This window comes from Rhinolophus sinicus, chromosome 2 (assembly GCF_057876585.1).
Source record: "Rhinolophus sinicus isolate RSI-liver-muscle chromosome 2, RSI-T2T, whole genome shotgun sequence".
NCBI classification, from domain to species: domain Eukaryota; kingdom Metazoa; phylum Chordata; class Mammalia; order Chiroptera; family Rhinolophidae; genus Rhinolophus; species Rhinolophus sinicus.
In genome coordinates, this window is record NC_142502.1 from 28,905,719 (window position 1) to 28,932,950 (window position 27,232).

Sequence of the window (27,232 nt, forward strand, 5' to 3'; positions counted from 1 at the left end):
CAAATCTATGGAGCTTCAAAATGAGCAGTCAGGGCAATATAGCTCTCCTGCAAGTGGGGTCATGTTTGTGCACAGAGGAAAACATTCCTACCTTCTCAATGAAAAATGTCACCTTGCATGTACTGGCAAGTTCTCTGAAATTTCACCAAGATAAGACATTTTAATAGTCTAAAAGAACCACTTTTAGAGCTGTTTTCAACCTATGTTAATTACCAGGGAGCAGGATGGGAGTATTTCTGTTTTTCGGTACAAATGTAGGGTAAAATTTTATAACAGGTCGATATACTCAATTCACAGATATTCCCTCAAAGTTTAACTTGTTAGAGTCATTAAATCAGGAGAAGCCATCACAATAAAACACATAACACAGGATTACATATTTTGCTTTTGAGGACCTCAGAAATATTTGTTTCCATTGACTTTTTTTTTTTGATTAAAACTAAAATAAATGAAATTCCAAAATCACTTTTAAAAGATTCAAAAATCACTTTAAAAATCTTGTGAGGATACTAACATAACATGGATTATTCCAATCCTATTCATTAGTCTGGTGTTTGTCAGCTCCATAAAAGTTTACTAATGATAATAAGATTCAAATATCTGGTGTCCAGACAATGTTCACAGGCTACTTCTGTCCTTAAGAGAAGTAGAAGAGCAGTTTTAGGTTTGGTCTGTCTTTATTCCCAAATTTGAACAACCCTTACACGTTCAAACTTGTGCGAGACTCAATAGGAACACATTTCTGCTGCTATGCTGAGGCCACCAGTTTCCCTGAGATGGTCGTATCACAGAGGATTCCCAGTTCTAACTCTGGTCGACAGTTTCCAAACAATGCAATACTGTGAATAGAGGACTGTATAAAATAGAAGTTTCTTTCAAAAAGATATATGGTGTGCTTTTGGAATAAAAAAATATCACTCTTCTTGGTTAAAGGTTGGCAACTGTGTTTTTAACTTTAAAATGTCTGAAATTGGCTCTTTTCTTTCTTGATAGAAGCTGAGTCCAGTGATGTGTTCAACATCTGTGATCCGAGCTCTGTGTAACTTCAACAACTCTTCAACCCATGAGGATTCATGCTTCCCGTGCTATGAGGGTGAGAAATAAAGAAAAATCGTCACTGGAGGACAGTCAGTTCACTTACCCTCCAAGCTCTCCATCTCCCCTATTTTAATCAGCTATGGCACTTTGGCTCTTAAGTGGCAGATATCATAAAATTTGTTAGGCATAATCCTTGCTCTTGTAACTCACTATCTAATATATATCGTGTATGTTTGCTTAATAAAATGTACCAAATTCGGGGAAAGGAAAGTGTACCTGGAACAGATGCTGATTTATTGCATTCGTGCAGGACACTTCAGTTGTGTAGGGTTAAAAAATGTTGGAAAACAGAAGCAATATGGCATGGTAGAAAGCATATGGGAATTAGCATAAAGAAACTTGGATTCAAATCCTGGTCCTACCAAGTAAACTGAGACAAGTTATTTCACATCTGAATCCAGATTCCCTTATCTAAACCCTCCTTACAAGGTTTTGTTTTGAGGATCCAATGTAATGATGTGTGCAAATGCACTATACAAACACTAGTTCTTATGAGAATCAGTTATATACATAATTGCAATGAAGAAAGGGTTTGGGGGAAGTGATAAAACAATTTCATTTTTGGTAAGGTAGTGAAGTCTTAGCTGATATAAAATTAGAAAAGAATTAAAGGCATATACTCTGGCACATGGAAGCAGAGGTGGTAGCTGACATAGGTAATAGAGATGGAAATCATATATGCATGTGTTAGCGTAAATTTTTCTGAAAAAAGCTACTGGAGAAGGTTAGATGAAGAAAACACCGACTGGTTGGTGGGCTATGATTATACTTGAAAGATCTCCTTCAATAAAGTTTCTTGTACCCTTGGAAAATTTTTAGTTAAAAATGATAAATACAGACTTCACATAAAAGGGGAATAGACCAATAATTTCCATTTTCCCATTAGCCTCCTAACATCTACTTAATACTACTCAATACTGCTGCCCCACTGTCTCCTTCTCTGCAGCTGTCCTCATCCTCTGGGACAAATATCTGGGTTCTCTGTTATTTGCTGCACAACACTACGTGATAGTTTTAATGAAAATTTAATCTCTCAAAGGAGATAAAGCAACAAAGAAGGAAATGTTTGGTGTGTATCCAAAGCCGCCCCACTACTGACCAGTTAGCAGAGTTAGATGCTCAACAGGCACCCGAATAATTAAAATCTCTTTGTTCTGCACATAATTCTGAAGCATAAGTAAAAAATAGCTTAATGAGAAATATATTCTATGAAGACTGGTCAATTAATTCTGTAAGTTGATCAGAGAAACAATTAAAGAGAGACATATCCTCATTAATTTTAATGGATGATACACAGGAAGACTACTAGATCAGGGATGGCCAATGGGTCACTGTACTGCACTCCTGGAACCACCGCAGAGTACCTGGCAACAGAAATTTATTAAAGGGATGAATGGCTGGATCAAAGAAGAAATAAAAGAATGAATGAAGGGATAAACAGGTGAGTGACCACAGCACTCCCTCCTGCCAAGCTCAGATTGGGCCTCAAGTCCCTTTTGACCACAGGACTCCAGGTGTTCGCCACCTACCCATTGAGGTTGGTAGGAAAGCCAAATCTACTTGCCAACTTAGGTCTAGACTTACATTGTGTAACTTAGGTGGACAAAAAAAGAAAAAAAAAAGGGAAAAAGAACAACTAAGGAAGAACTCTGAGAGAAAAACATTTGCTTACCGTAAGGAAAAACTTAAAAATTGCTAAAATTTTAATGCAGTCTTGATATTCAAAGACTAGAGTTTAGCTATTTAAAATTTTGAGCAAATAATATAAACCAATTATTTCCAAACACTGGAATGATAATTGAACAAGAAAAGATAATTAGGGACAAACATATGATTTTTATAATAAAGTGATATATAGAAAATTAATTTGAAATGTTGTCTAATCACAACTTAAAGACTAGTTTCTAAAGTACTGATACTTTTGGAATTATAAATCCAGTTTGGAAACCAGAGTAAATTCACACTTCAAATAAACCTAGAATTTAGTGGCTAAATTATACACGGTCACCAGGTTTTTACATTTTAATCTGATTTTTACTATTTTTAACAGACAAGAGTGGTCTTCTCCAAAGATATGTCATCTTAGAGGATCATCAATTTCAGGCCATCCTATAATTTCAAAGTATATGTATATTCAAGTTATGTTTTCTTCCGCAGTAATGTTAGATGTAAGACACAAACACAAATATACTTGTATTTATATTTTCAATGTTTAAGGTAAGTTAACAAAGGCTACTTACCACACAGCTCTCACTGTTATCAGTCCTGTGAGGCAAAATGAAAGCTAAGGTATCTAAGTTTTCACACTGTGAGGAAGTCTGTGATGTGTTTTTACAACTTGTTAGTACAATGAAGAAGTGAGTTGGAATCAGAATTTCTTGATTGCGGATAAGTCTGCTGTTTCTGTAAAATACGGCAATATTCACTTTAAGAAAGAAATAACTATATTCTTTTTAATGAATACTTCAGCAAAGCATGTTTAATACATCTAAAAATAAAATTCAAATGATTAATTGTATTATAAGAAGTTAGTAATCATAATACCTCAACATATTCTGCCAGATTGAGAGAGAATAAGAATTAGAATACAGTGAGATAAACACAACCCAAATAACTTTTATTTTCTATACATATTTAATGAACTTTGGAAGTTTTAAACATTCTACCATAACACACCGGAATTGAGGAATTGAGGCATTAATGAAAAAAATATCATTTTTGAATACCTATAACCAAGATTCTAAAGCATTATTATTAGTCTTTTAAACCCTATGCAGTTGTGAACAAAAAATGGAGAGAAAGAACTGGTTTGGGATTTTCTTTTTATTCCATCCCCTTCAGAGAAGACATGTTGCTGTGTCTTCTTTGCTTTAACTAGATTTTCTTTCCTATCCCAATAACATTATTATTCTTTTAATTGCAGCATATTTTTAAAGATGTCCCAAGTAACACCTCTGCCTCGTCTTAATTCTCCTATTTCCTTTGGTCTCAAAGCTAGGTTTTTTTGCTTGTTTTTTCAGCATCTTTCAAAATTTAAGGTAGTAGGATCATTGTTTTCAAATATAAATTTATGTGGTACCATAGTACAGAAAACAGATTAAAACAGAGAGCTCCAGTTGAAGCTGCAAATGGGAAAGGTATGAAGTTCTTTTCTTTACCTACTCTACTGCTGTGACTTGTGAAGCAGTTATATAGGGCCCTTATGCCTCAAGGAATATAGTAAAAAGAAATTGTGATTTTACAAACTAACTTGGCCACATATATACATGTGTGTAAACCATAATCCCTAAGTCAGCTTGGGAGAGAAGGTTTCAGAAAGGGACTGAATCTCAGAGTAGGTTTTGGTCCCCTTTTGGTGAAGCCTTAATAGCAAAACTGCTTCAAAAAAAGCTTGTAATTATAATTACTATTTTAATAAAGATCAACCAGTTTCTAAAATGTTCTCCTCTCTCCTTTATGAAAACAGCTCCACTGATGGTTTTCTCAAGATCGTCATTCTGTTATTTCCCTCCATCCAGAGTTGGGTAAAAGCTGTGACATTCACCTAAGACCTACACTTGGACACTTCAGCTTTATAGCTGTTGATTCCTTGACTCAAGATGCCTCTAGCTACACCATATGGTTCTTTATCTTCTAACTAGCAGTATGTTAATTGAGACAGTATCTTAGCCACACATGGAGATTTTAAACACTGATGTCACCTTCTTACATATGGCAGAGTTCAGTACTTAATCTGACCTCAAAAATTGCTCATTTGAGACAAGTGGTGGAGAAACACTACTTCTTTCACCTAAAAAGTATTCTAATGAACACTGAGCGAAACATCCAAACTAATCAGATATATCAGGGGGCTTCCAGCGTATTCTGAAACGTCACATACATAAACCTGAATACTGTCAGAGAGAAAATGTTCTGATGACTCATCTGAATGGTAATCCCACTTGATAGCTGCTGTTAAGAGTAAATGAAATATGTTCTTACTGCTTCAGAATCTCCGCGGAATCATAACGTCCATCATAATCAGAGTCAAACACAGGACCGCTGACAACATTGACGCCATTTCTTTCTTCAGCGTACTGTGGTAGGAGGGTGCCATGAAAGTAGCGCCATATAACTGAAACAAGAAGGAAGACAGTGTAGTTTCAAAAGAACAAGAAGCCACGCTGTCATGTGAGATAAATCAACAGACGATTCAGAATTAGCATTTGTAATAATCAGAGATAAAGTCAACTTTGGCTTTGGTCTTAGTGTGAGGCCAAAAATTCATTGTTTAGCTTTGGCCTTTGGAAGGACTAATAGACAAATGTTGAATTCAACTCTATTTCAGCCATTCCTGAACTTGTGCTTCATCATGAACTTTTGGTCACATATTATCATTAAACATTAAAAAAAAAAAATCAGAAACAAGGCAGGTTATTCAGATTTATTGTTAATATCTGAATATTCCCTGTGAAATAGTCACAAGTATTCTAGATGTAAATTAGAGTAAAAATCTCCTTGTATGCTCTATATTTAAAAATCCCATGTCACTGGAAGTGTAAATGTATATTTATTCTTGTAAGAGCCAAATGCTTCAATAATTAATAATATAAAAATCTATTCATTTTAAGATCAAAAACAGTTATCAGGAACTTCCAAACAGTTAAATAGGGAAACAGACTAAAAGTTAATGTTAGTGGACTGTATTAGCTAGACAAGAACATTACATACTTTCTCTACCAAAAATGTTTATAAACACTTAAATACTAAGCAGAGTAATAGATATGGGAATGTATCATAACTTTAATACATGAAGAATTTTTTTGTATACTGGAATTCTCAAAGTCAAACAAACCTATAAGAATGTATTTGATGTTTTGTCATTTAAGTTAAGAACATCAGTCTTATACATATAAATTTTACCTATAATACACAGAAATTCATTAAAATAAAATATAGGGTTGAAATTTTTTACCTTGAAAACTCTGGTACATAGGCACTACATTAGTAGTAAGCAGTGCTTCAGAATATATTTCACTCGAACCTTTGTTTAGTTCTACAAAAAAATAAATAAATAAAAAGGACATTCTTTACAAATAACGTCAGAAACTATACTTTCTTATTGGGGGACTTTAAAAAAATGAGCTGAGTATTATCCTAAACCCATAAAACTTTCCCAGGTACTGATTCAAAGGGAAATACAATGTGTTTGGTCAAGTCCCTGAACAAAATAACATATTTAGATCTTTTGTTCTTCAAAATAAATTTACCAAAGAAACAAAAACCTTAATAAGAAGGACCCACACTAAACATATTCAAACTTTACCTTATTTGCCTTATTTCAACTAAAGTGTATCATGTTGACAATATTCTTTCCTTAAACTCTTTCACAGTGAAAAGAAAAAAGAGAATATCTGGCTTCAGAACAACACCTACAACCCAGAAAAAACATCACAGGATGTCTGCCTGGACTTGCTGTACAAGGCTTCTTTGTATGGATTTTCAGCTTGGACCTCATCTATTTTTATAACGCAATAGCCAAGTTCTGACTTTAGACACTTACTCCAGCAACTGGACTGGATATTGAAGGTATTTGAGCACCTGGAGCCTTTTGATTTCTGCCTTATTAGGGTGGCCTAAAAATGTGTTCTCATTAACAAATTTGTCACTTTAAAAAACAGAATATTTAACTTCAAAAAAAAAAGCCTGTATTGGTGAAAAAACAAGCACACTTAGGTTCTACCTTTACCTAATTCTTTGATAAACTACATTTTTCTTTTTAAACAAAATGGTATCTCCTTCCTAAGAACCCTGATACACCCATCTGATCTCACTGAGTTTTATCAAATCCAGTTTAAAAGAAATGCAGAAAAGTGAAGAATACCCTATGTAATGTTTGCACTAAATCAACTACCCTTCAAACAGAAGTAAAAAGTTTTCTAAAACTCAAGTTTCAGCCCTAGCTTTAAAATTTTCCTCAGTAGTTATATTTCTTATTCACAATTTTCATCAACAAATAAACAAAATGACGTACACTGCCCCATAACAAGAACAGGAAAAGGAAGAGAGAAAGAGGACAGGGAAAAGGAAGGTACAGGAGAAAGAAACTTACGTGGTGGGGATAGGAACCCATAACTCAGTTTAGCGTTATTTTTATAAAAGGAACATTTATGGACAGGACTAAGAGAAATTCGAAGATCCTGGTAAAGGCAGTTGGAAAAGTCTTCTGTAGAGAAACTGTCCTGAAGAACAAAATGAAAGGAACCATTAGGTATCAGGTATATGGAAAAAAAGATTGCTTTGTAAATAGTTAAAGGTGAACTACATCATAAAATTATGGAGCTCTAGCTCCATAATGCTCATGTCTGTCACCCTTTTTCCATTTTTCTATTAGTGTAATTCATCTTTTTTTCTAACTAAAGTGCAAAACTCTTTACAATATGAAGGATATTAATCATCTATCACATGCATGCAAATATTTTCCTACCATGCTGTATTAATTTTATTTATAATTTATTTTTTATTCAATTTCTAACTTTTATATGGGGAACTGTATTTGAGATCTGAGACTATCTTCCATACTCAACTATACAACCAAAAGTTGGGGGGAGGGGTGTAAACATGCCACTGAATAGCAATGTAATATGAAAATCTCAGTAGTGATGACTCTGAAGTTTTGCAGTTTTGATTACATATGAAAACTGAAAATTCAAACCATCAAAACACCATAATTCAAGTACTAAACAACAATGAATAGGATAGGACCCACAAAACATTGTGTAGAATGCTACATATTACAAAGTCAAGAAAAAAAAATGTTTACTGTATTTGAATATAGTCTTAAAAACTTTTTTTTTAAATCAAGCTGAAGGTAGAAATTTTATGTAAATATGTGAATGTGTGTGTATAGCGTATCTATTTTTAAACACAGATTTACATTATATATATATACATATATATATACACACACATATATAGACATATTACTATCTTTTTATTTTGCAATCTCAGCGACATTAACAATAATTTTATTTTTTAAATCCAACTCAACTAAGTGCTCTCAAATCCCCTGTCTATCCCTTAAGGGCATCTTTCAGCTTGCCAGACATTTTCAGTTTCTGGAAATCTGCTCAGTCAGTCTAGTTTAAAACTTCAATTCTTGTATGGTGCTAGGTGGGTTTTAGAGTTATCTGGGGAATCCCTTCGTAAGTTACATAAATGTTTAACCTCTATGGTGCATTCCTGAAACTCATCAAATATTGAATGCCAGCTGTAATTGAAAAAACAAAAAACAAAAAAACCTCAATTCCATGTAAGATCTAAATCTCATCTCCTCCCTTCATTCTCACTTTCAAGGCCTTTCTCCTTCATCGTTTCTCTTCCACCACAGCACCCAGGGGGAAGATAGTGAGGAGGAAGGTGGTCTTATTCTGGGATCTTTTCCGTCACTCCTTTCAAGGCCTAACTCCTCTGGTCTGGGGCATGAAGAGCATCCCCAGCTTCTCTGTGGTTTGGTCTGGAGGCCTTTCTGTAGATGGTACATGCACTGAGGTTACTGAGCTTTAATGGGCTTCTCCATCAGTGAGGCTCCCGTAAGAGTTGGGCAGGTGAGGGAAATCCTTGTGCTCACATGCTATGTATTTAGAGATCAATAACTGACTGACTGTAAAACTGATTTCATGAAATTACAAATTAGAACCATAAAATATTTAAACCAAAAAATAAAATAAAATAAAAAAGGCAAAGAAAAGTCTTTACCGCACATCCCTCATTTCATAGAAAAAGAAATATGCTGAGTCTCAAAGTCACAAGCTACTGGAAGAGCCTCATTTTTCTGACTCCCAGTTCAGTGATCTAATTCGGGAACTGATGTTAAAGCCAAGATTAACAGTGAGAAACAATGGTCTCCATGTTTTGCTTAATAATTTGAAATAACCACACCTAGCTAAAGGGGTGACAAATACTTGCATTTCTGTCCACGGTGTAGGATGCCCAAAGGGGCATTTGGATGTCATGGCTGTAACCACTCACAAACTGGTGCTGGTAGAGAAGACAGACGGAGCTATTCTTCTGGAGAAGTCTGGGTCTTCCATAGGGTAGAGCACCACGCTTAATAACCTTTTCTTGGGTTGTAAGGGGAAAATGGAACCACCATTTAAATGAGCTTAGCGCATTTCATGATAACATACATGATACACTCATCTAATTCTTTCCTCTACTGAACCCTATTGGAAAATTATTTTAACTGTAAAAAAAAATTAATAATTATAATGAACCATAAACAATTAAAGAACAAAAGGGATTCCTCACATTTTTTGGCCCATAAAGATTCTGAAAGAGCAATGTAATTTGAAGGTATCACAAGAGACACACATTTCATGAAATCACTAGGAATTTCAGCAATTAGGATTTCAATTGTATTACTAAAATTCTTTAACATCATTTTAACTGTTTATTCTTCAGGATGTATTCCAAACAGAAAATTTTCTGGATGATATGTGTAATTCGGAAAGCAAAAGTTCAGAACCGAAATTATGACACTAAACTGAATGAAACAATAGTAGTATATACTATTTATTACCCTTTTTCCAAGTGTCGTGTTCTTTGTAGACATCATCTAATTTAATTCTTAAATAGCCCTATGAATTATGGTTCTATGCCCATTTTAAAAAGGAGAAAACAGAAACTTATAGGAAGTAAATACTCTGTCCATGGATATACCATTCCTAAGTTTATATTCAAACTGAGATCTACTCAATTCCAAAAGTGCCATTCTTCACAACACTTTGCCACCTTGGGGTCATCAAACATTTCTCTAATCTGAACATTTACAGAGATTTTATACAGACAAATTCAAGTCAGGAATAGTACAGAATTTGGCTTTTTATTCCAGCAGGAAAAAAACTGTGAGACAAGAAATCTATCAGAGGCTCGATCAATGTGTATCGGGGTCTGTATCAAAGGGATGCTGAATATCCAAGTCACGACTGACAAATTTCATCAAGCGTCTGCATATTTGTAATTCTTTTTTCAAAACTTATGAAGAAATAACTTTAGATAAATAAATCAAACTTACACCCTCTTGCAATTAACTGAGAACCCAGTGACACAGACATTTAATGGGTATTTTAAATGAAAACTGGAAGATTACAAACTTATAAAAATCAAAATCTCAAAACAACTCTCTATGTTCATAAAGAGTGATTCAGCTTCCACTAAATATACTATATGCTGTTTCCATTGTAAATATCCCTTCTTTCTTTATGAGTAACTGTCTAGACTGTCAAGCAGAGAAAACTCTGTTTAATCAAGTGGTCCTCCACAACTCCTTTATTTTATTGGTGATTCTCAAAAATACCCTCAAACCAATATTCTGTGGTTGACATTGTTGAGAAAAAGCCTGTTTCCACGTTCCAAGTTCAAGAGTAAACATGCTTTACCTTCTGCCGTGGTCAGATTCAACTGTGTTTGAAAATCCACAACTGGAAAAATCTAAAAAGTTAACAATACTATTTTTAAGGAATGACAGACATGTTTTAATTTTGCAATAAATAACTTCTACAGCTTAATTATTCCATTGTAGAACAAAGATAAAATTTAAAACCATCTGCACAAGTCATTTTTTTGATGAAGAGGATAAAAGGATAGGGACGCTAGTTGCAAAACCATAAAATTGTTAGCATAAGCACAGCACTATTAATTGAAGAATGTAATGACTACTTTATAATTCTTATCTCTATTCTTAGTCTTTCTACAGCCTAAAACAAAAGAGAACACATACAATATACTACTACCCAATTTTCTATCTTTATAGATCTTATCAGAAAAGATCTATAACTTTGCTCATAACTTGTCACATATTTTTATCCTTTTACAACAACTATATATTAAGATCGGAGTAGAAGAGGAACAGTGCCGTATTATCCATTTTGTAGTAAAAAATAATATTCTCTCCTAAACTTAAAATAGGTTGAGAAGTATTTTAGAGAAGGAATATTGTGACTGGTTTATAATGGAGATCGCACTGCTCGGATAACAACACAGAGTCTATGATTCAGAATGCTCCAACACACAGCTAGACTTCTCCCAACCTGAAAGTCAAGTCACAGCAGCCAGAGATAAAAATAGAGGCAAAAATGCAATAACAAGGTAAAGGAAAAAATGAAAGGTCTGCATGTGTTACTAAAATTAAAAATAAATACTATGTTTACTCGCACTCATAAATTTTAATCATATCATTAAATACTTCTACAGAACATGCTATGCAGAAGGTGCTATAAAACACACACCAGGCACAACTTCTCAGCAATACTTACTAAGGGATTGCACGAGCAGCCCATGTTGTCTCTGGGGGTCCTTGTGAAGGGGCACTGTACCAGGGGGCGGACTTCTTTGGGATGCTTTGGGGTGTGAACTGGATTCTTTAGAAGGTGGTTAAGACTTCCATGAGTTCCGTTATTAGGAGCAGGTGTCAAATTCAGCAAATCTGCATCATTCCAAGAATGGTAAAGATTTACTTAAAAGTTTCAAAGTCAAATAAATAGTAGACTTGTACTGTGATTTTTATTTTTTTAAAACGAAATCTATAGAGTTCTTAACCCTTTACTTAAAACTATGAAATTCTCTTGGGTTTTAGAGTATGTATGACTATGCGATTGTTAATGGAAATACTGATATGTATGCTATACTTCTTTATAAAAATGTCTCAATTTTAATGTGTATAACTATAGTTACCATCTGTTGAATGTTTATGATATGGTAATCACTGTGCTAATATATTAATCCTCACTAATCACTGTGCTAATATATTAATCCTTACTTAATCCTCAAAACAATTTAATAAGTTATAGTCAATATTTGGTAGATGAATAATCAGAGTACTTTGTTCAAGGTCTCAAAGCTACTAATTTAATAGACCTAGGATTCAAAACCAGCTTTGTCCAAGTTAAGACTCATGCTCTTAACAGTAATAATAGCAAACACTTATACAGTAAAGCACTTATTATATGCCAGGTACCGATTTAAGTGCAATAGGATCCATACTCATTTATGCGTATCAGCTACCAAAAAGAATTATACTTAGGACATATTTAAAGTTTTGCAAATGCCCAGTATCATTATCCGGAAAAGGAAATTATATTTAAGATGTAATACCCCACCCATAAAAGTACTAATTAAGAAGGTACAGAGTAAACCAAAAACATATCTAATGGGTCGGCCTTCATTTTTACAATGTTGACATTGTCATCCATTCAACTATTATTGCTACCAGAGGTTCCACTGCTTTGTGTACCTTTCACAGCCCCCAAACTCTGTTATCTGGCTTCCACCCCTGATATGATTCAGTTGTTATATAATTAAGCCCAGAGCCTAGCAAAGTATTGGGCACTGGGGATTTACATGCCTCCCCACTCTGGCTGTTGTACTTTACCATTGTGCAGCCTACTGGAAGAATCAGATAAGTAATCTGATGGTATGTTTGGCACATTTTTTCAATGATTCTGGGTCAGGAAGAAGAAAGGAGGAAATGTGAGGAGTGTCTGTCTTGCCTCATCATCATCTTCACAAAGGTGCCCACCATGTGACCTATTTTAGATTATCCTATTCTAGCTCTATTTTCAAAAGGGGTGAGAGCTGCCTGTTCACACTTACCACAAATTAAGTTATAGACTTCAATATTTTCAAAGGACTCAACTTCAATGCCATGCTTGAATCCAGGTCCATAGCCAACAAAGAGGGCCTAGATTGGCCAGAAAAGTAACAATTTATTAGTTCATTTCAGTTATATATATAGATGGTCATAAGACTTTGGGTAGTGAACACACAATGCAATATATAGATGATGTATTATAGTACTGTACACTTGAAACCTATATAATTTTATTAACCAATGTCACCCCAATATATTTAATAAAAGGAAAAAATTATTTTATATTATTTACATTGCACAAATATAAACTGGTTATGTTAAGAGGAAAAATACTATGCCCGATGGCATAGTGATTTTTTTTAAACCTGTTGCACATATAATGTAAGGACATCTATGTAGGATCTTTCTCTTAGCTCTACTATAATTCCTGACTTGACATTCATAACAGAATGACAATAAAATCTATTTTCATCTATGACATGGGATACAAACCTCACCCTGCCCACCTCACACAGTGCTACAAGAATCAAATTACATAATTATTGTGAGCATATAAAAAATTTTAAAGTGCTAGGTAAATTTAAGGTATTATCTTCATTTAGAACATAACTATGGTATCTTTTCAAATATGAACAAACATTTCTTGTCTTTCATAATATTCTTAATGAAGCACAATATATTCAAAATAATTATTAGAAATTTAATAGGAGGTATATGTCACATGTTCATGAAACATGAATATTTCAACAAAATTCTATTAATTTAATGTCCAAAGGAAAACAACCATATGAAAGTATATTCTTCATCACTTCTCATTCAAGACATATAATCAGTCTGTGTTTTCAAGTCTAAGACTTTTTATATCAGTTTTTCTTCGGATACAACTATCATTTTTAAAAGTATATATATAATAGGTTTACTCACTTGCATATTTGAAAATATGTTGTCAGAGCCATGAAATCCACCTCCACAATATTTCCTTTCTGAAGGATTCCTAATTTTTACATAATATGAATTAATAATGTACAGTCCATTCATAAAGCAAAATTGATAACCATGGCATTATTTCCACTCATAAAGAATAAATAACTATTTTGTTAAACAAACCAAGAATAGACCAATAAAACTGCTTGGCTTTGAAAAGCATTAAGGGGCCACCTTTATCTTTTATTTGGTAGACAAATCAACTATAAGCAAGATGGTATAAATGAAAAAAACAAAACAAAACAAAAAAAAACACTAGCATTGAGATAGAACTGGTTTTCAAGCCTGACTACTATTAACTAGCTGTGACTTTGGCAATTTATTTTCTCTTGGTTTCAATTTTGTCATATTGAGTTGTTGGTAAAAATTAAATGGTATAACCTAGAGAAATGCTTGGAATATTATAGATGTTTCTCTCATGAGGGTGAGACCCATCCCTTCTTTCAGTCTTTTTCCAAACACGAAAAGCATAGCTCTTTAATACAACAGAAACAATACAATTCCACTGATTGAATTCTGGTTCACTCCTTTGGTTTTGTTTGACCCGGGCTTCCTCTCAACCATCAAAGACTTAATGACCGAGTTTTGAGATTTAACATTAACTATCCAAATAATTTGCTGAACACACCAATAAACTGAGGTCTACTGATGGACTAGTATAACAAGAATAAGAAAAACAACTCTGCATAATGACGAAGGTAATTGGTCATTATTCTAAGGTAAAGAGCTCTTGCCAATTATCACTGGACTTTAAAGACATTATTAGGCATGACTGTAATGTGCAGAAAAGATACAATGGCAAGTGGTAACACAAGTATGGATCATAAGGCATAATCAGTATGGATGGAAGCAGACAGAGTAGCGGTTCCTAGCTGGGGGTAATACCCTGTCCCTGGGGACTTCTGGCAATGTCTGGTGACATTTTTGGTTGTCACAACTATAGAAAGAGTACTTTTTCATTTAGAAGCCAGGAATGCTTTCAAACAGCCCACAATACATGTGACAGCTCCCCACAACAAAGAATTATCTGATCCAAAATATCAACAGGCCAAGGCTGAGAAACCCGGGAACAGAATATAGAAAATCACACTTGTGCAGTTTTCATATAACAACATTTTTGGAAAGGGCTCAATGGTTACCTTGAATTACTAACAGATCAGGCTAAGTTTACCTGGGAGACTATCAGAACTTACAATGCAAGTTGCCACTGAGGGTCCAAATAGAACGTTAATGGCTCAATCCTGTCACTTTTGGCAAAGTGCAAACGCTTGGGTAAGAACTGTTTCAGGTAAGGTTTGAAGTGCTGGTTTGGCTCCCGGCACTGAAATTGCAGAAGGCAAAGAAAAAATATTTCCATATTTTCTTAAGTGTAAACTTCTCTTGAAATTGCTTTCTAACTCTGTATAAATTTTTTCTCACAAACATTTCACCAGCAAGCCCCAAAAGTGACATGTGGGAAAATAACTGAGTTCTTATTATTTGTGTAAAATGTACAGGTTGTGTATTCTCAGCTTTTAAATATTCTCATTTTTATAGAAAATCATAACCATTGCATAGAAGTCCCAGGGTGCTTAGGCTGTGTCACTAGATTATATCTGAGTTACTACTAATGATGCTATTTTCAAACACTCTTGTAACTATAATTGTAAGAATTTTCTCCAAAATTGAAAGAATTTTCTATCAAGTAAAACAAAACAAAAATGTAGTATAGATAACTCAGCACTAGGACAAAAATTTATTTTTAAAAAATAGCATAAAAAGGACTGGTAGAAAATATCTCATAATGACAACAGCATTTATGGTGGTAAAGTATAGGTGTCTTCCTTCTATTGTTTTCAATTACATATGTTTTGTACAGTCATATAAATTTAACAATGTCAATAGATAAATTCTTAAAAACATTCAAACCTACATTATTGTGACTTATCTTTAAAGATCTTAAAAAACTTGAGACTTTAAATGTTGGTCCAGATACTCAAAAATTCTAATCCTACCATCCCAAGAACAAATATGTAAACTTCTTTTCTAAGTACATATTATACCAAACTAACAATAATTTGACAATAGAAAAATAAAGATACTCACAGAAAGATTCCTGGCAATGCCTTCATAATTAACTGAAGGGGGACAAAGATAAGAATTAATTGTTGATGGTATGTTACAATTAGAAATTAAAAATAATACATCCAGCCCCATAAAATCCCTTTGGATGCGCAGAAGATCTGCATTGAAGATATTTAATCATGAAAGGGAAGTTAACTGTAATTGATTCCCTGTAGTTTGGAGATATAATGATTTAGAGGAATGTATTCAAAACATAATCATATTCAGAGTTAGCAGAGCCATACTTACATGAATAGTATTTATCTGGGACATCAGTTGGCCTCAATCGAGCTGCAGGTCCATATACAACTTTAATATTTTTAACATCACCCAGATATTTATTCAGATACACGTATTTCTTACAACTGCCTTGTTCCATGCCTAGGTAAAAAAAAATCCCCAAATATGTTGCAACTTTAATAAAAAATGTAATATGTAGAAAAAAATTTCTTTCATTTCCACCATTTAATTAAATTCTATAAACATGCTCAGTGCTCATGTTAATTAAATATCTAATAGGTGAGACACAGACTTTCAGCTATATCTACCATTTCACTTTTAAAAAAATATTTTCCCTTTTCCTTTATCCAAAATTAGTTTAATGTTTCTTCTTATTTATGTATTATACTATGCAAGTGAGGAGGAATATCACAGTTTTAGACAGAATATGTAAGCCCAGTATGCCCCCAAATCACCTAGGATATTAACTGGGGGTATAAAACTGTCAGTTTCATTTCAGGACTGGAGCTTGTTTAGGATATAACTTTTTAGGACTATTTCTAGAAATAGTTTTCAGTATTTATTTGTGAGGAAAACAACAACAAGAAAAAACAAACAGTAAAAGAACTGTTTCCTATTTTCTTGTATACACAACACTTCTATAGTCCCAAGGCTATAGTAAGTAAAAGTGAAAATATTGCCAAAATTAACATATACTGCCTCCAAAGTCAGATTTATCATGCTAAAGAAAGTAGAAACGGTTAATAATAATCTGTTCAAATTAAATCTAAAATTGTCAGAGTAGATTTACCAAAATTTAGTATTGAAAAAACATTTTTTTTAAGTATCCAAATTCCTGGTGTAAGTCTTCCCAAATCAGGAGATGGGTGCATTTTGATTAATAGGCTCTTAGATTTCTGTGAATTCTGTGTTCCTTTTGTACTTTATATTTAATATAGTATTTCCGTAAAGACTTTCCACAAGAAAGTATGTTTTGAAAAAAGAATGAACTATATAACAATCAGAGGAAACAATGAAACAATAATCCATCAAGTAAATGGGGGCGGGGGCACCATTCTATTTGAAGGGTAAATGATGCAAATTCAGACTACCATGATCTGAAATGAGGATGAGGTTCAGGCATCGATGCAAGTTCAGCTCTTTTAGACCATCCATCAGCATGCCAACCATGTTGTCAACTCTCTGCAATGCTCTGATGACCTGAGAAAGAGAAGCAACCTTACACGATGCATTCCACTTTAAGGGCTATTTCTATATAAAGCTATCTCTGTTAAAAAAGAAAAAGTTCAGTGGATGCAAATACTATGGTGAACTGATTCACATGAGCCTAAGACAAATTAGGTAACACACGAAGGACACAGTGTAACTTCTGACTATTAACAGTAGAAGGGCCCAAATTCCACACACACTTAATCGTAAGTCATAGAGATGGTGAAATGGTGAAATGGGGTTGGCTGATCTGATTAGCTCTCCCTCCCTGAGTTGAGATGCTATACCTTAGACCAGACCCAACTTAAGTCAAAGTACTACCAGCCCAAATTCATACTTTTTGGCCAGAAACAAATGTAGTCTCAATTATCACTTCATTTTTCTATAACCCATTTCTCCTTGTACTTTCTGATCATTTCAATGTTTACTGTGGAAATGCTATGTTTCCTAATTTTCAAAAACGTTAGAATTATTCATGAAATGCTTCTTATAGTTCTAGGTACTTAACTTTTAAAATTAGAACCCCTAGGAATACAATGCATTATTTTCTTATAAACTGCATGTATTTTGCATATGACTACAAGGACACCAAATGGCAAATAATTTTGGCAAATTGCTGTTAGCATTTCTTTTCCTCTTTCCTTACAAAACTACCTGAGGAAAACTCTTGTGCAGTTTTGCATGTGCTTTCTGTAATGTATCAAATCAGTCTAGTTTTTGATAAATAATTGTCCGTGTATTTTACAGTAATATGAAACATGCTCTTTCAGTATGGCCTTTCATTCACTCGAAGATCCCTAAGCAACGTGAATTGGAATTTTCAAGTATTATGAGAAAATGTGCTTTGATGTGCCAGGAATATTAGAGTTGAATGGAGTTTACGAGTTGGTGAATAGGATTCAAAAGCAATGGGCTCAGATTTGAATGAAGATGAATCAGAAAAGCAGGTACTTTGCAAACTCTTTAGTGAATTAGAAAAGGCAGCACTGATTTTAAAACTTACATGATCTGATAGTCAAGCAATCACAAAATGATCTTTAGGCTTACTTGTAGCCAAACTGACCTAGAAGTGAGTCTTTGGTGTCAGTGATTTTAGTGAAAGAATGAAAATTATACTAGCATCTGACCAATTGTTCAAACCAAGGTAACAGCTACAAGAAACATTTCCCTTTGAGCAATTATGACCTGCCACACTGTAGTCCACACATCTTCCTTATCACAGCTCAAAGAAGGAGCATTTTTGCTGAGTTGAAGGATAGAATCAAAACAAGGGCACATGGGGTTACCAACCATATTGGAGCTGCTAGAAATGCATTTTGCTGGAAGGAATACAAAGGGTAAAGACAGATCTAGATGACGGTCAACTTTCCTCTCTCTTTGTTCTCTTTTATCTGATGAGATGGCACCCAAGAGGAACCTACTTTTTAAGAGGGGCAAATCTAGGGTAAACCCAAGGGAAGGGAAGCTAGGGGAAGATGGTTTAAGCAGCTGTTTTACATTCAAGCGAGAAAAATGAGCATGCTTTTTCTCCCTTTCTTCTGCTGTTGCTGAAGTAAGCATCTAGAGCAAGTAGTACCCTCAAACAAAGGGCTCACAACACACATGTTCGGCCAGGCTTTAGTGTGAACCCTGTGGTAAGTCCTTGAGGTACACAAACTCTCAAGCCTGGCTTACCTGGGCAGGAGAACTGATGGGAATCTGGGAGTGAAACTCTAGCTATTAAGAAAGAGTGTGTTTTCCTAGTCTTTTATATCTAGAATCACATGGGGAAAAAGATAATTAGAGAAGAATTCTGAGATTAGAGACCTTGGCAATACCTCTTCTCCCTTTCAGCAAGACCAACAATATTCACAGTTCCTTACTTACTGTTCCTTTTTATATTGTAAAATAGAAATTTAAAATTTTATATGACATATAAATCATAAGGAAAGTCAGCTTAGAGGCACAAGGAAAGAAGATCAAATTGTATTCTGTTTTAATGCTTCTTATCCTCCACGATACAAAATGATAGGGACACACAGAAACTGAAAACACTGTTTGAGGTTTTAAAGCACTTGTACCAGTTATAAACATATCCAGGAGTGGGCTAAGTTCCTGAAAGGGTGTCAGGTCAAATAAGATGCTACATTGAAAGTCTTAGTCCATGAGCTGTTTCCCTATTTCTTCTTTCCTAGTAACCACTCAATACAACGATGATGATTTGAACTTCTCTACACTTTTGATAAAAATCTCCAATCCTTCAATGCCCAAACCGTGTCGTAAGCATGATCTCAAATGGTCAGAGGTATATCTCCTAAGGTGAAGAGTTCATCGGAGGCTTCTTCTGCTATTTGAAATATTATCTTACATTTTCCTGGAAAATTGGAGTCTTACCCATTTACAAAATTTTCAAAGAATACTCAGTTTTTAAGCCAGTGTAGGGGCACACAGAGTGCATGAAGGCTTTGGATTTGAAAATATTGAATTTAATTCATCATCAGGTCAATTTAGCACTGTAAAAATATAAACAAAACAATTCTCCCAACTCTTATTTTGATTAAAGTGCATTCTTTGGTTAAGTAAAATTGTGCTTAATACTCACTCTTTCCAGAAACCATGGAACTTTACAGAATAGTCTAGTAACCTGCTTTAAATCAAGGTTCAGTTAGCTGTTGCCAGGTTTAATGAAGTAATCACTGATAAAATGTACTTACTTCACTGCTGACTGGTCCATATGAATGACCTGAAGAATCTGGTTCTTCTAAATACAGAGTGTAAAAGTGTGGTCTAAATCAAACAGTATCAAAATGTAATATTTTATGAACACATTGTAAAAGAGAATGGAAAGAATAATTCAACAATTGATATGAACAAAAATTATACAACACTGGGGTAACATTTCTAAACTTGCTGAGAATAACTTACAGGTTTCGAATTCTTCAAAATGTGGCTGTAACAGCTCACTAAAGAGTTCACTTGGATATAAAACCTCATGGCCAATACCAAAGTTCTCTTGTAGTCTATTTTAAAATATTATGCGATTTCTATAAAGCAAAGGAGTATTTATAATACATACCTTTCATCTTTAGGAAGCTGTAACCACTTAAGAACAGCTAAAATTCTTTCTTCAAATGGTACCGAACTAAAATTAAGGATAAACAAAATGAAACAAATCTGTGACAACTGTTTAGGTTTAAAATATAAATGTTTTTCTTAATGAAACTGCGTTAAGAAAGACTAAAACAATCTAATCCGTCAATTGTGTTTGTAGCAATGTAAGAGTTTTATTTGAAAACTTAAATTTGTTTTCCCAAAAAAGGAAGCAAAGTTAATAAACATATGAATGTTGTAATTGGGCTTAAGAATTTGCTTCCTATACTCTGCTTGAGGATGTTTTTCCTGTACCTGAGAATATCAGTTGCTACCACATGGAAAACCCATGTGTCAATACATTCGTCAAAGGGTACCTCATGAAGAACTCACTCACTGATGACTCTGTAAAATGGGAGGTAGGTACCTGGTGAGCAGACAGTTCTCCAGGCAACATTTCCTCTGCAGAATTAATAACACCTTCCTCTGGGCACAGCAGTTTGTCTACACAGCTCCATCAGAGAGTGTGCTTGCCCAAACCCAAGTATAGTTAGTTGTGTTCTCTATTAGACCTCAAGAAGCCAGAGAACATATATCGCTAATCTTTAAATCCCCCATGGCTAGTACAGTGTATGGCAATAAAATCTCAATTACCATCTATGGAATGAAAATAATGGCAAATAATAAGGTGTCAAGAGGCACTGCACTGTGCTCAAGTGAACCATAAAGAAGTAATAATGGCATAAGATCACCAACGAAAATCATTATGCATTTCTTGTCTAGAATCTTGATCTTTTCTGTTCATCTCCCAAACACACTGTGGTACTGATTTGGAGAGAGAAATTTCCTAAGCATAAAATAAATAAAATTATTTTGGTAGTCTCACTAAAGTTATTCAAAGAGAGTCTTCCAGAACAAAAGTGTTTTTTTTTTCCTCAATACATCATAGATTTTGAATATTACAGGGAGATTATTCTACTCAGTTTCTCACATCAGACACCATATTTATTGAAGTAATTCAGAAGTACAAATCCAGAGATGCCACTGATATCTTCTTTCAAATAATAACTCCAGACAGCAGAGTCATCTGTATCCTCTCTAATTCATCTCTTTCTCCTAGTTCTTTTCCTTCCTAAAGTTAAAACGTGTAATAACTCTACTCTGAGACCTCTACTTTTACCATGACTTCATTTTTTATTCCTGTCCAAAGATCTAATTGCAAACCCCAATGTGTCATCAAAGCTTTCTCAAAAACCTCTAGAAAAGACTTATCTTGTTTTACTATTTACCAGCCATCTAAAACTCTTTGAGATAAGAGTCCTTATTCCGATAGTTCTCATTTTTTAGCTAATATATCACTCAAATGCTGGCATCTAGGACGTGATAGAAAGGACAGTCTGTTTTACGTCATAGGTCCTAGAAAAAGTACATCTACACATACCCATTATATATTTTATAGATGTCTGGGAAAATTCCATTAATTTCCACATCTGATCCTGGCCAAAAATATGTGCCAGCCTTCAGGCCTTGATATTTAGCTGTGAGCCAGATCTGGGGAAGAAAATGAAGGAAAGTTAGAAATTATGCAAATATTCATCTCTTAGGAGTATGTGTTCATGCAACAACAATGAATTCCTCTGAAGTGCTAGAATGTTTTTGAGGTTAACAAGCTACAGCAGTTAGACTACAAAATAATCATATATTTCTGAACAGGAGCAAGAAGAATTTAAATAATTAGAAATTAAATTAACCTCAAAAATATGGACGTAAGTCAGTTGGTAACTCCTACAACTTTTAAACCATTCCTGTACTTAATAGGTTCTCTTTAAAAGAAGAAAAATGCACACATATATATGTATAATTTCTTGGAATTTTTACTTACTGAACTACCATTTATTATTGCCAATTACAGTTGTAAATAGTATTCCTATAAACATCTCAGATTATTAAATAATCTTCACAATAACCCTATGAGGATAGTAACAGTATTATCCATAGTACAGACACGAGAAAACTAAGGTATGGAAAGAATAATTTGCCCGAAGTCACAAAACTTTAAATTTTTAAAATTTGAATTTATAACCTGCAAATTACACATCATGCTCTTTTTCCTTCCAAGAGGATTATAGACCCAAATAGAACTTAGAGAATTATTGTAACAATTTAAAAAAAAAAAGGAAACATCTAAATCACAGAGAGAATCTTCTAAGTTAGCCTCGGTAAATAAAATCAAAGTTTACCTCCTTCAGAAACAGCTAGCTTTGTGTAGATCAAAACATTACCCCTACTCATCTACTGCTATATGCTACTTTTACAAGAAGGTAGAATCAAGCAGAAAAGAAAAATGGTTCAGAATAAGGCGAACCAATTCTGAAATAAACCACTACTCTCATACAATGACACAAACTGCATTTAAGATTATCAGCATTCATCTCCATTCACAAAAGGATGGCCACAGACACAGTAAATGAATTAGGTTATTAAGAGTTCCAGGGAATCTGGTATTTTACTCTGACTGAAACAGATGAGAATAATTAAAGAAAATGTCTTTCAGTAGCGAGACAAACAAACAACTTACTGGTTCTCCTTTGTACCACTCAGGATTAAATTTCTCTTTACTCTTAAGTGCAAACGAAACATTCATTTTGGGATCATACATTTTATTGTCAATTATGCCATGGGATTCTGGATAAAGACCCTAAAAATATAAAATACAGGTTTTATGCAAGTTATGAGTGACTTAATACTAAAGTTACAGAACAATTTCATCAAAGAAAAACAGGTAACTGAAGCTGCAAGGAACTTAACAGTTTAAGGAGGTGAAAAACAAAACAATGCATATTGTCAAAACACAACCAACCACTCAGTATTTTATGTACTATTTGTGTTTTATACTAGGAGATAATAAGTTAGGAATGCTATAGATGAGAATCTATGTAAATAGGCAGTCTCCTAAATTTTGAAAAAAGTACTCTGTTGTCCTTTTGCATTACTGAGTAAAATATTTCTTCAGAACAAATTTTTTTTTGGTTTGGTCGAAGAAGAGCATGTGTCAATACAAGCTAATGTATTAATTTTGCCGCTTCAACCTTAAGGCCTAATGAATTCTACATTTATTTTTTTTTCTGGATTCAAATTAAATCTGGAAACTTTGACACAAAAACAGGGCTGTAATCCTATTCAGAGTCAAGCAGAGTGACTTGCTCAAACTCATACATTAAGATGCCTGGAAAGACAAGTTGAGAACACAAGAGCGTGGGATAGCTGTGGGGCTCAAATAAAGTAAGCTACAAAACTGTAAGAAAAAAAACAGGATACAAAAATGACAGATCTTAAAACTAAAAGGAAACCAATAAATCATTTCTTGGGGTCTTTAGTCACCTCTTTTCACAGATGAGAAAATTGAGACTCGAAGATAAAGTGGCCTTCCAGCCACAGCTAGTTAGTAGCAGAGCAAAGACCAGAACCTATGTTTCGTTATTTAATGATACATTGGAAAAGAACTTATTTTTTTCTGAGCTGATATCTAATTAATTCATCAAAAAATGCATTTACATCTCACTTCTCTGAACATATAAAAGTTGAAATGCGGCACTTACTGTGACAATACTGTAGTGATTGGGGAAAGTTTTTGTTGGATATACTGGTCTCATGTTTTTAGTATACGTTCCACAGTTTTCTACAAAGAAAAAAAAAATAAAGGTTGTTATTAAATACCACTGACAATCTGTTTACGTCATTTAGCTTTGGTACCACAGCAGTCTAAACCGTATAAAAAAAAATTAACCCAGGAGGAGTTTATAACCATCTACAAATTCAGGGTGAATTATAAAGCAATTTTGTGAACTCAAAATCAAGGTTAAGATTAGAGTTATTTTTCTCTTAGTGAAAAAAAAAGGAAAGAAAACATTAAAAAAATAATTAAGCCAATGGAATAATTATCCCATACTTATCAGTAACATTACATTCCAGATGGAATATTTGTAATAATGATGTTTGCTAGACCTTCGTTACTATTTAGTGGGCACATACCTAAATTACAACAGGTAGTATTAAACAAAACAACAACAACAAAAAATTGCACTAGTACGGTAGCTAAATCTGCAAAACTGAAACAAGGGTAAAATAGTGGCTGGGGTCCCAACTCATAGATCCAGAACTAGCTAACTTTGGAGAAAACTACTGAAAGACAAAAAGGCATGCTCTGGCTTCAAGTTTGAGAAAGCACAGAAGTCAGACTGTTCTTGGTTTAGCCCTGGTGTCACACTCCTCTTCTCTTGTGTCTGCTATTGAGGGAGGAAGATATAACTAATGATTCTAGCATTTCAATGCTTCATTGACTGAAAATGTTCCCTGGATTAGCATGAGTCTATCTATCTCAGTACCTCCCGAATTGTTCAGAATACCACACTAAGTCCTCCACTTATCCAAAGCTAAGGATTAGGCTAATTGTGTATTAATTTCTTTTAAATGTCACATTCAGGTACATATGGCTCCTTAATTCTCAACTCAGGATGCCATGTGTAGTGCCATTGAGACAAACTTTCCTCCTAATGGTAACAAAGGGCCAAATTCAAGTTTCAAAGTCCATGGGCCTGGCTGATAGGAACAGAGCGTTCCTTGCCTGTGCAAGCTCTTTGTTAAAGGCTGTTTATGACAAATGATTATTTATAAAACCTACTTTCTTCCAGATAGAAATTAAAAACTGAAATTTTAAGAAGTCTTCCAAAATTACTTTTGCTTGTAACAAAAGAAGTACAATTAATGTGCACATGTGTTTACCGAGAACGATTTTAATGTTTAAACCAATCTCATATACTCAAGTCTGGTAAATAACATTTTAGAATTCCCGAAGAACACTAAAATAGTTGTATTTAAATACTTCTATCTCAGTCCAATATTACACTGTAACTACCTAAATTTGATCACTGGTAATGAGTAAAATTCTACCCTTTTACACCCACATACAATTTTCCTTTTTCGATAACAATAGTGACACAAGTTATACCCATATTACTGGTGGTTAATGTGATTTAAAACTTGGGCATTAATACTAAGAAAAGACCATTCTACTAGTGTATCAATAGAATCAACTTATAGAATAATCATTCAATTAAGGCCTTAGTTAACACAAAGAAACTGGAAGGATGTTACATGATACTATAGGATAATTAGCAGGCAATTATTGTGAGTCTATATTACTAATATATATCAGAAATACCTTCAAATTTTTGAAATTCTATTTGAAGATATAGTAGTTAATAAGTAAATGAAATAATAAATAAAATTACCAGGAAATAAATCCAAAATTTTAAGAAAAAATGTTCATGTATTTATATAGTTATTTATATTAAGTTTACACACACACACACACACACACACACACACACACACGTGTACTAATGGATAAAAATCCTAAGATAACTGTATTATCTTCAGAGTAATGATAATATTAAAGACTAGTTCCTTATCATCAGTTTCAACTACTTTGCAATAGAGAAGTTTGGTAAAATAGGTTCAGCCAGTATTTTTCCAAAGAGACTGTCTCCCTAGTCTATCTCACTGAAATCATGACATTCCAAGAGTAAAGTCTGAAGTTACTCACTTAGTCTGCTAATAACAGGAAGAAGTCCACCCCAAGTATGTAAATATTCTGCTCTGAAACCATCCAAGGAAAATAAGAGGGTAGGAGGCATTTCAAACCTGGGTAATAAGAAAAAAAAAAAGTTTAAATAAGCAGGAAGAAGACACACACCAGTGAAGATTTTCTCCTTCCTTGGTACAGATCCAGTGAAGATTTTCCATGGAGGTCGGTATGTAATCTAAAGTAAACTAAGAAGCTCAGCAAGCGCTGTCATACAGGATATTTTACAAGTATTTGTATTCCTATACATGCTTTTATATTTCATTAGGTATCTATCATCAAAAAGCATTTATTAAGCACTCATACCATTTCAAGGCACCATACAGAGGACATCATTCATGGTTCCTACTCTTCCAAAAGCTAGACCAAGTGCTACTAAAATGCAATGCTACTTTCCCAATTTGCAGGGGAATAAATGTTAACAAACAGCATTTTCTAAATTATATTTGTTTCCATTATTTTTTTTCCTGAACAATCACTTTCCAATAGTCTATATGTGAATCTAACAGACGGCACCTCGTATCATATACATTATACACAATATTTAATTTTTACATTTAATATATTTAAACTATATTAATATTTAATAAATAAGTTTGATTGGTATTCACTAGATTTAAATATATAAACAAAGAAATGATCCAAAGCTAGGAATGAACAGTGTACATACACACACACACACACACACACACACACACAGAGTTAATGTGTGTGGTGTGGAAATCCAAACAGAGAGGCAAAAAACAGCCCAAAAAACACATACGAAAGAGAATAATGACAGACAGCTATTATATGACTACACCAAAACAAGCATGATTCAGAAATTTGGCAGCTTCTAATGATATCTAGTAGATGGCAGGAGAGTTGTGTATCACTAGATTACCATGAAAAAACTTTCCACTGAGTGAAAATTCACTCAGTTATTTAAAATTTGAGAGCAAATGTTTACCTCACCTTGCCTTTCCCAACTCTACCTCTTCCCCAGCTTACTCTCACATACGAATGCAAATAGAAAAAGGAGAAAATTTATAGTGTTTGTACCATAGCTCTGTTGGACGGCTCTGCAAAAGCAGCTGCTTTTAGCCTCAATGATCCATATCTATATAAAGAAACTTACACCGAATCAACAAAAAACACAAAAAGAGTTTACTGGGCCAGCAAGTAAACATACTGGTATAATAATTTCCAGTATAATAAAGTGTGATCTAAATTATGATCTTCTTGTAAAGACAGGGGGATTTACATTTTTTTTTACT

The 27,232-nt window shown here is 33.9% G+C and overlaps 1 protein-coding gene across 1 annotated transcript in view; it reads right to left on the reverse strand.

Moving 5' to 3' along the window:
- Positions 1-355: 355 nt before the first annotated feature.
- ENPP1 (ectonucleotide pyrophosphatase/phosphodiesterase 1) overlaps positions 356-27,232 on the reverse strand; it is a 60,185-nt gene continuing 33,308 nt past the window's right edge. Inside the window, exons 6-25 of the mRNA XM_019729374.3 lie at positions 25,938-26,035; positions 23,932-24,011; positions 22,911-23,030; positions 21,774-21,883; positions 20,319-20,384; positions 19,957-20,029; positions 17,146-17,254; positions 16,064-16,195; positions 15,797-15,828; positions 14,905-15,032; positions 13,652-13,721; positions 12,730-12,817; positions 11,394-11,563; positions 10,518-10,569; positions 9,046-9,200; positions 7,190-7,319; positions 6,053-6,133; positions 5,080-5,212; positions 3,339-3,501; positions 356-1,085 (exon numbers count right to left, since the gene is read on the reverse strand). Coding sequence (XP_019584933.3) covers positions 915-1,085; positions 3,339-3,501; positions 5,080-5,212; positions 6,053-6,133; positions 7,190-7,319; positions 9,046-9,200; positions 10,518-10,569; positions 11,394-11,563; positions 12,730-12,817; positions 13,652-13,721; positions 14,905-15,032; positions 15,797-15,828; positions 16,064-16,195; positions 17,146-17,254; positions 19,957-20,029; positions 20,319-20,384; positions 21,774-21,883; positions 22,911-23,030; positions 23,932-24,011; positions 25,938-26,035 — 2,161 coding nt within the window. The 3' untranslated portion in view covers positions 356-914. The remainder of the gene's footprint in view (positions 1,086-3,338; positions 3,502-5,079; positions 5,213-6,052; positions 6,134-7,189; positions 7,320-9,045; positions 9,201-10,517; positions 10,570-11,393; positions 11,564-12,729; positions 12,818-13,651; positions 13,722-14,904; positions 15,033-15,796; positions 15,829-16,063; positions 16,196-17,145; positions 17,255-19,956; positions 20,030-20,318; positions 20,385-21,773; positions 21,884-22,910; positions 23,031-23,931; positions 24,012-25,937; positions 26,036-27,232) is intronic.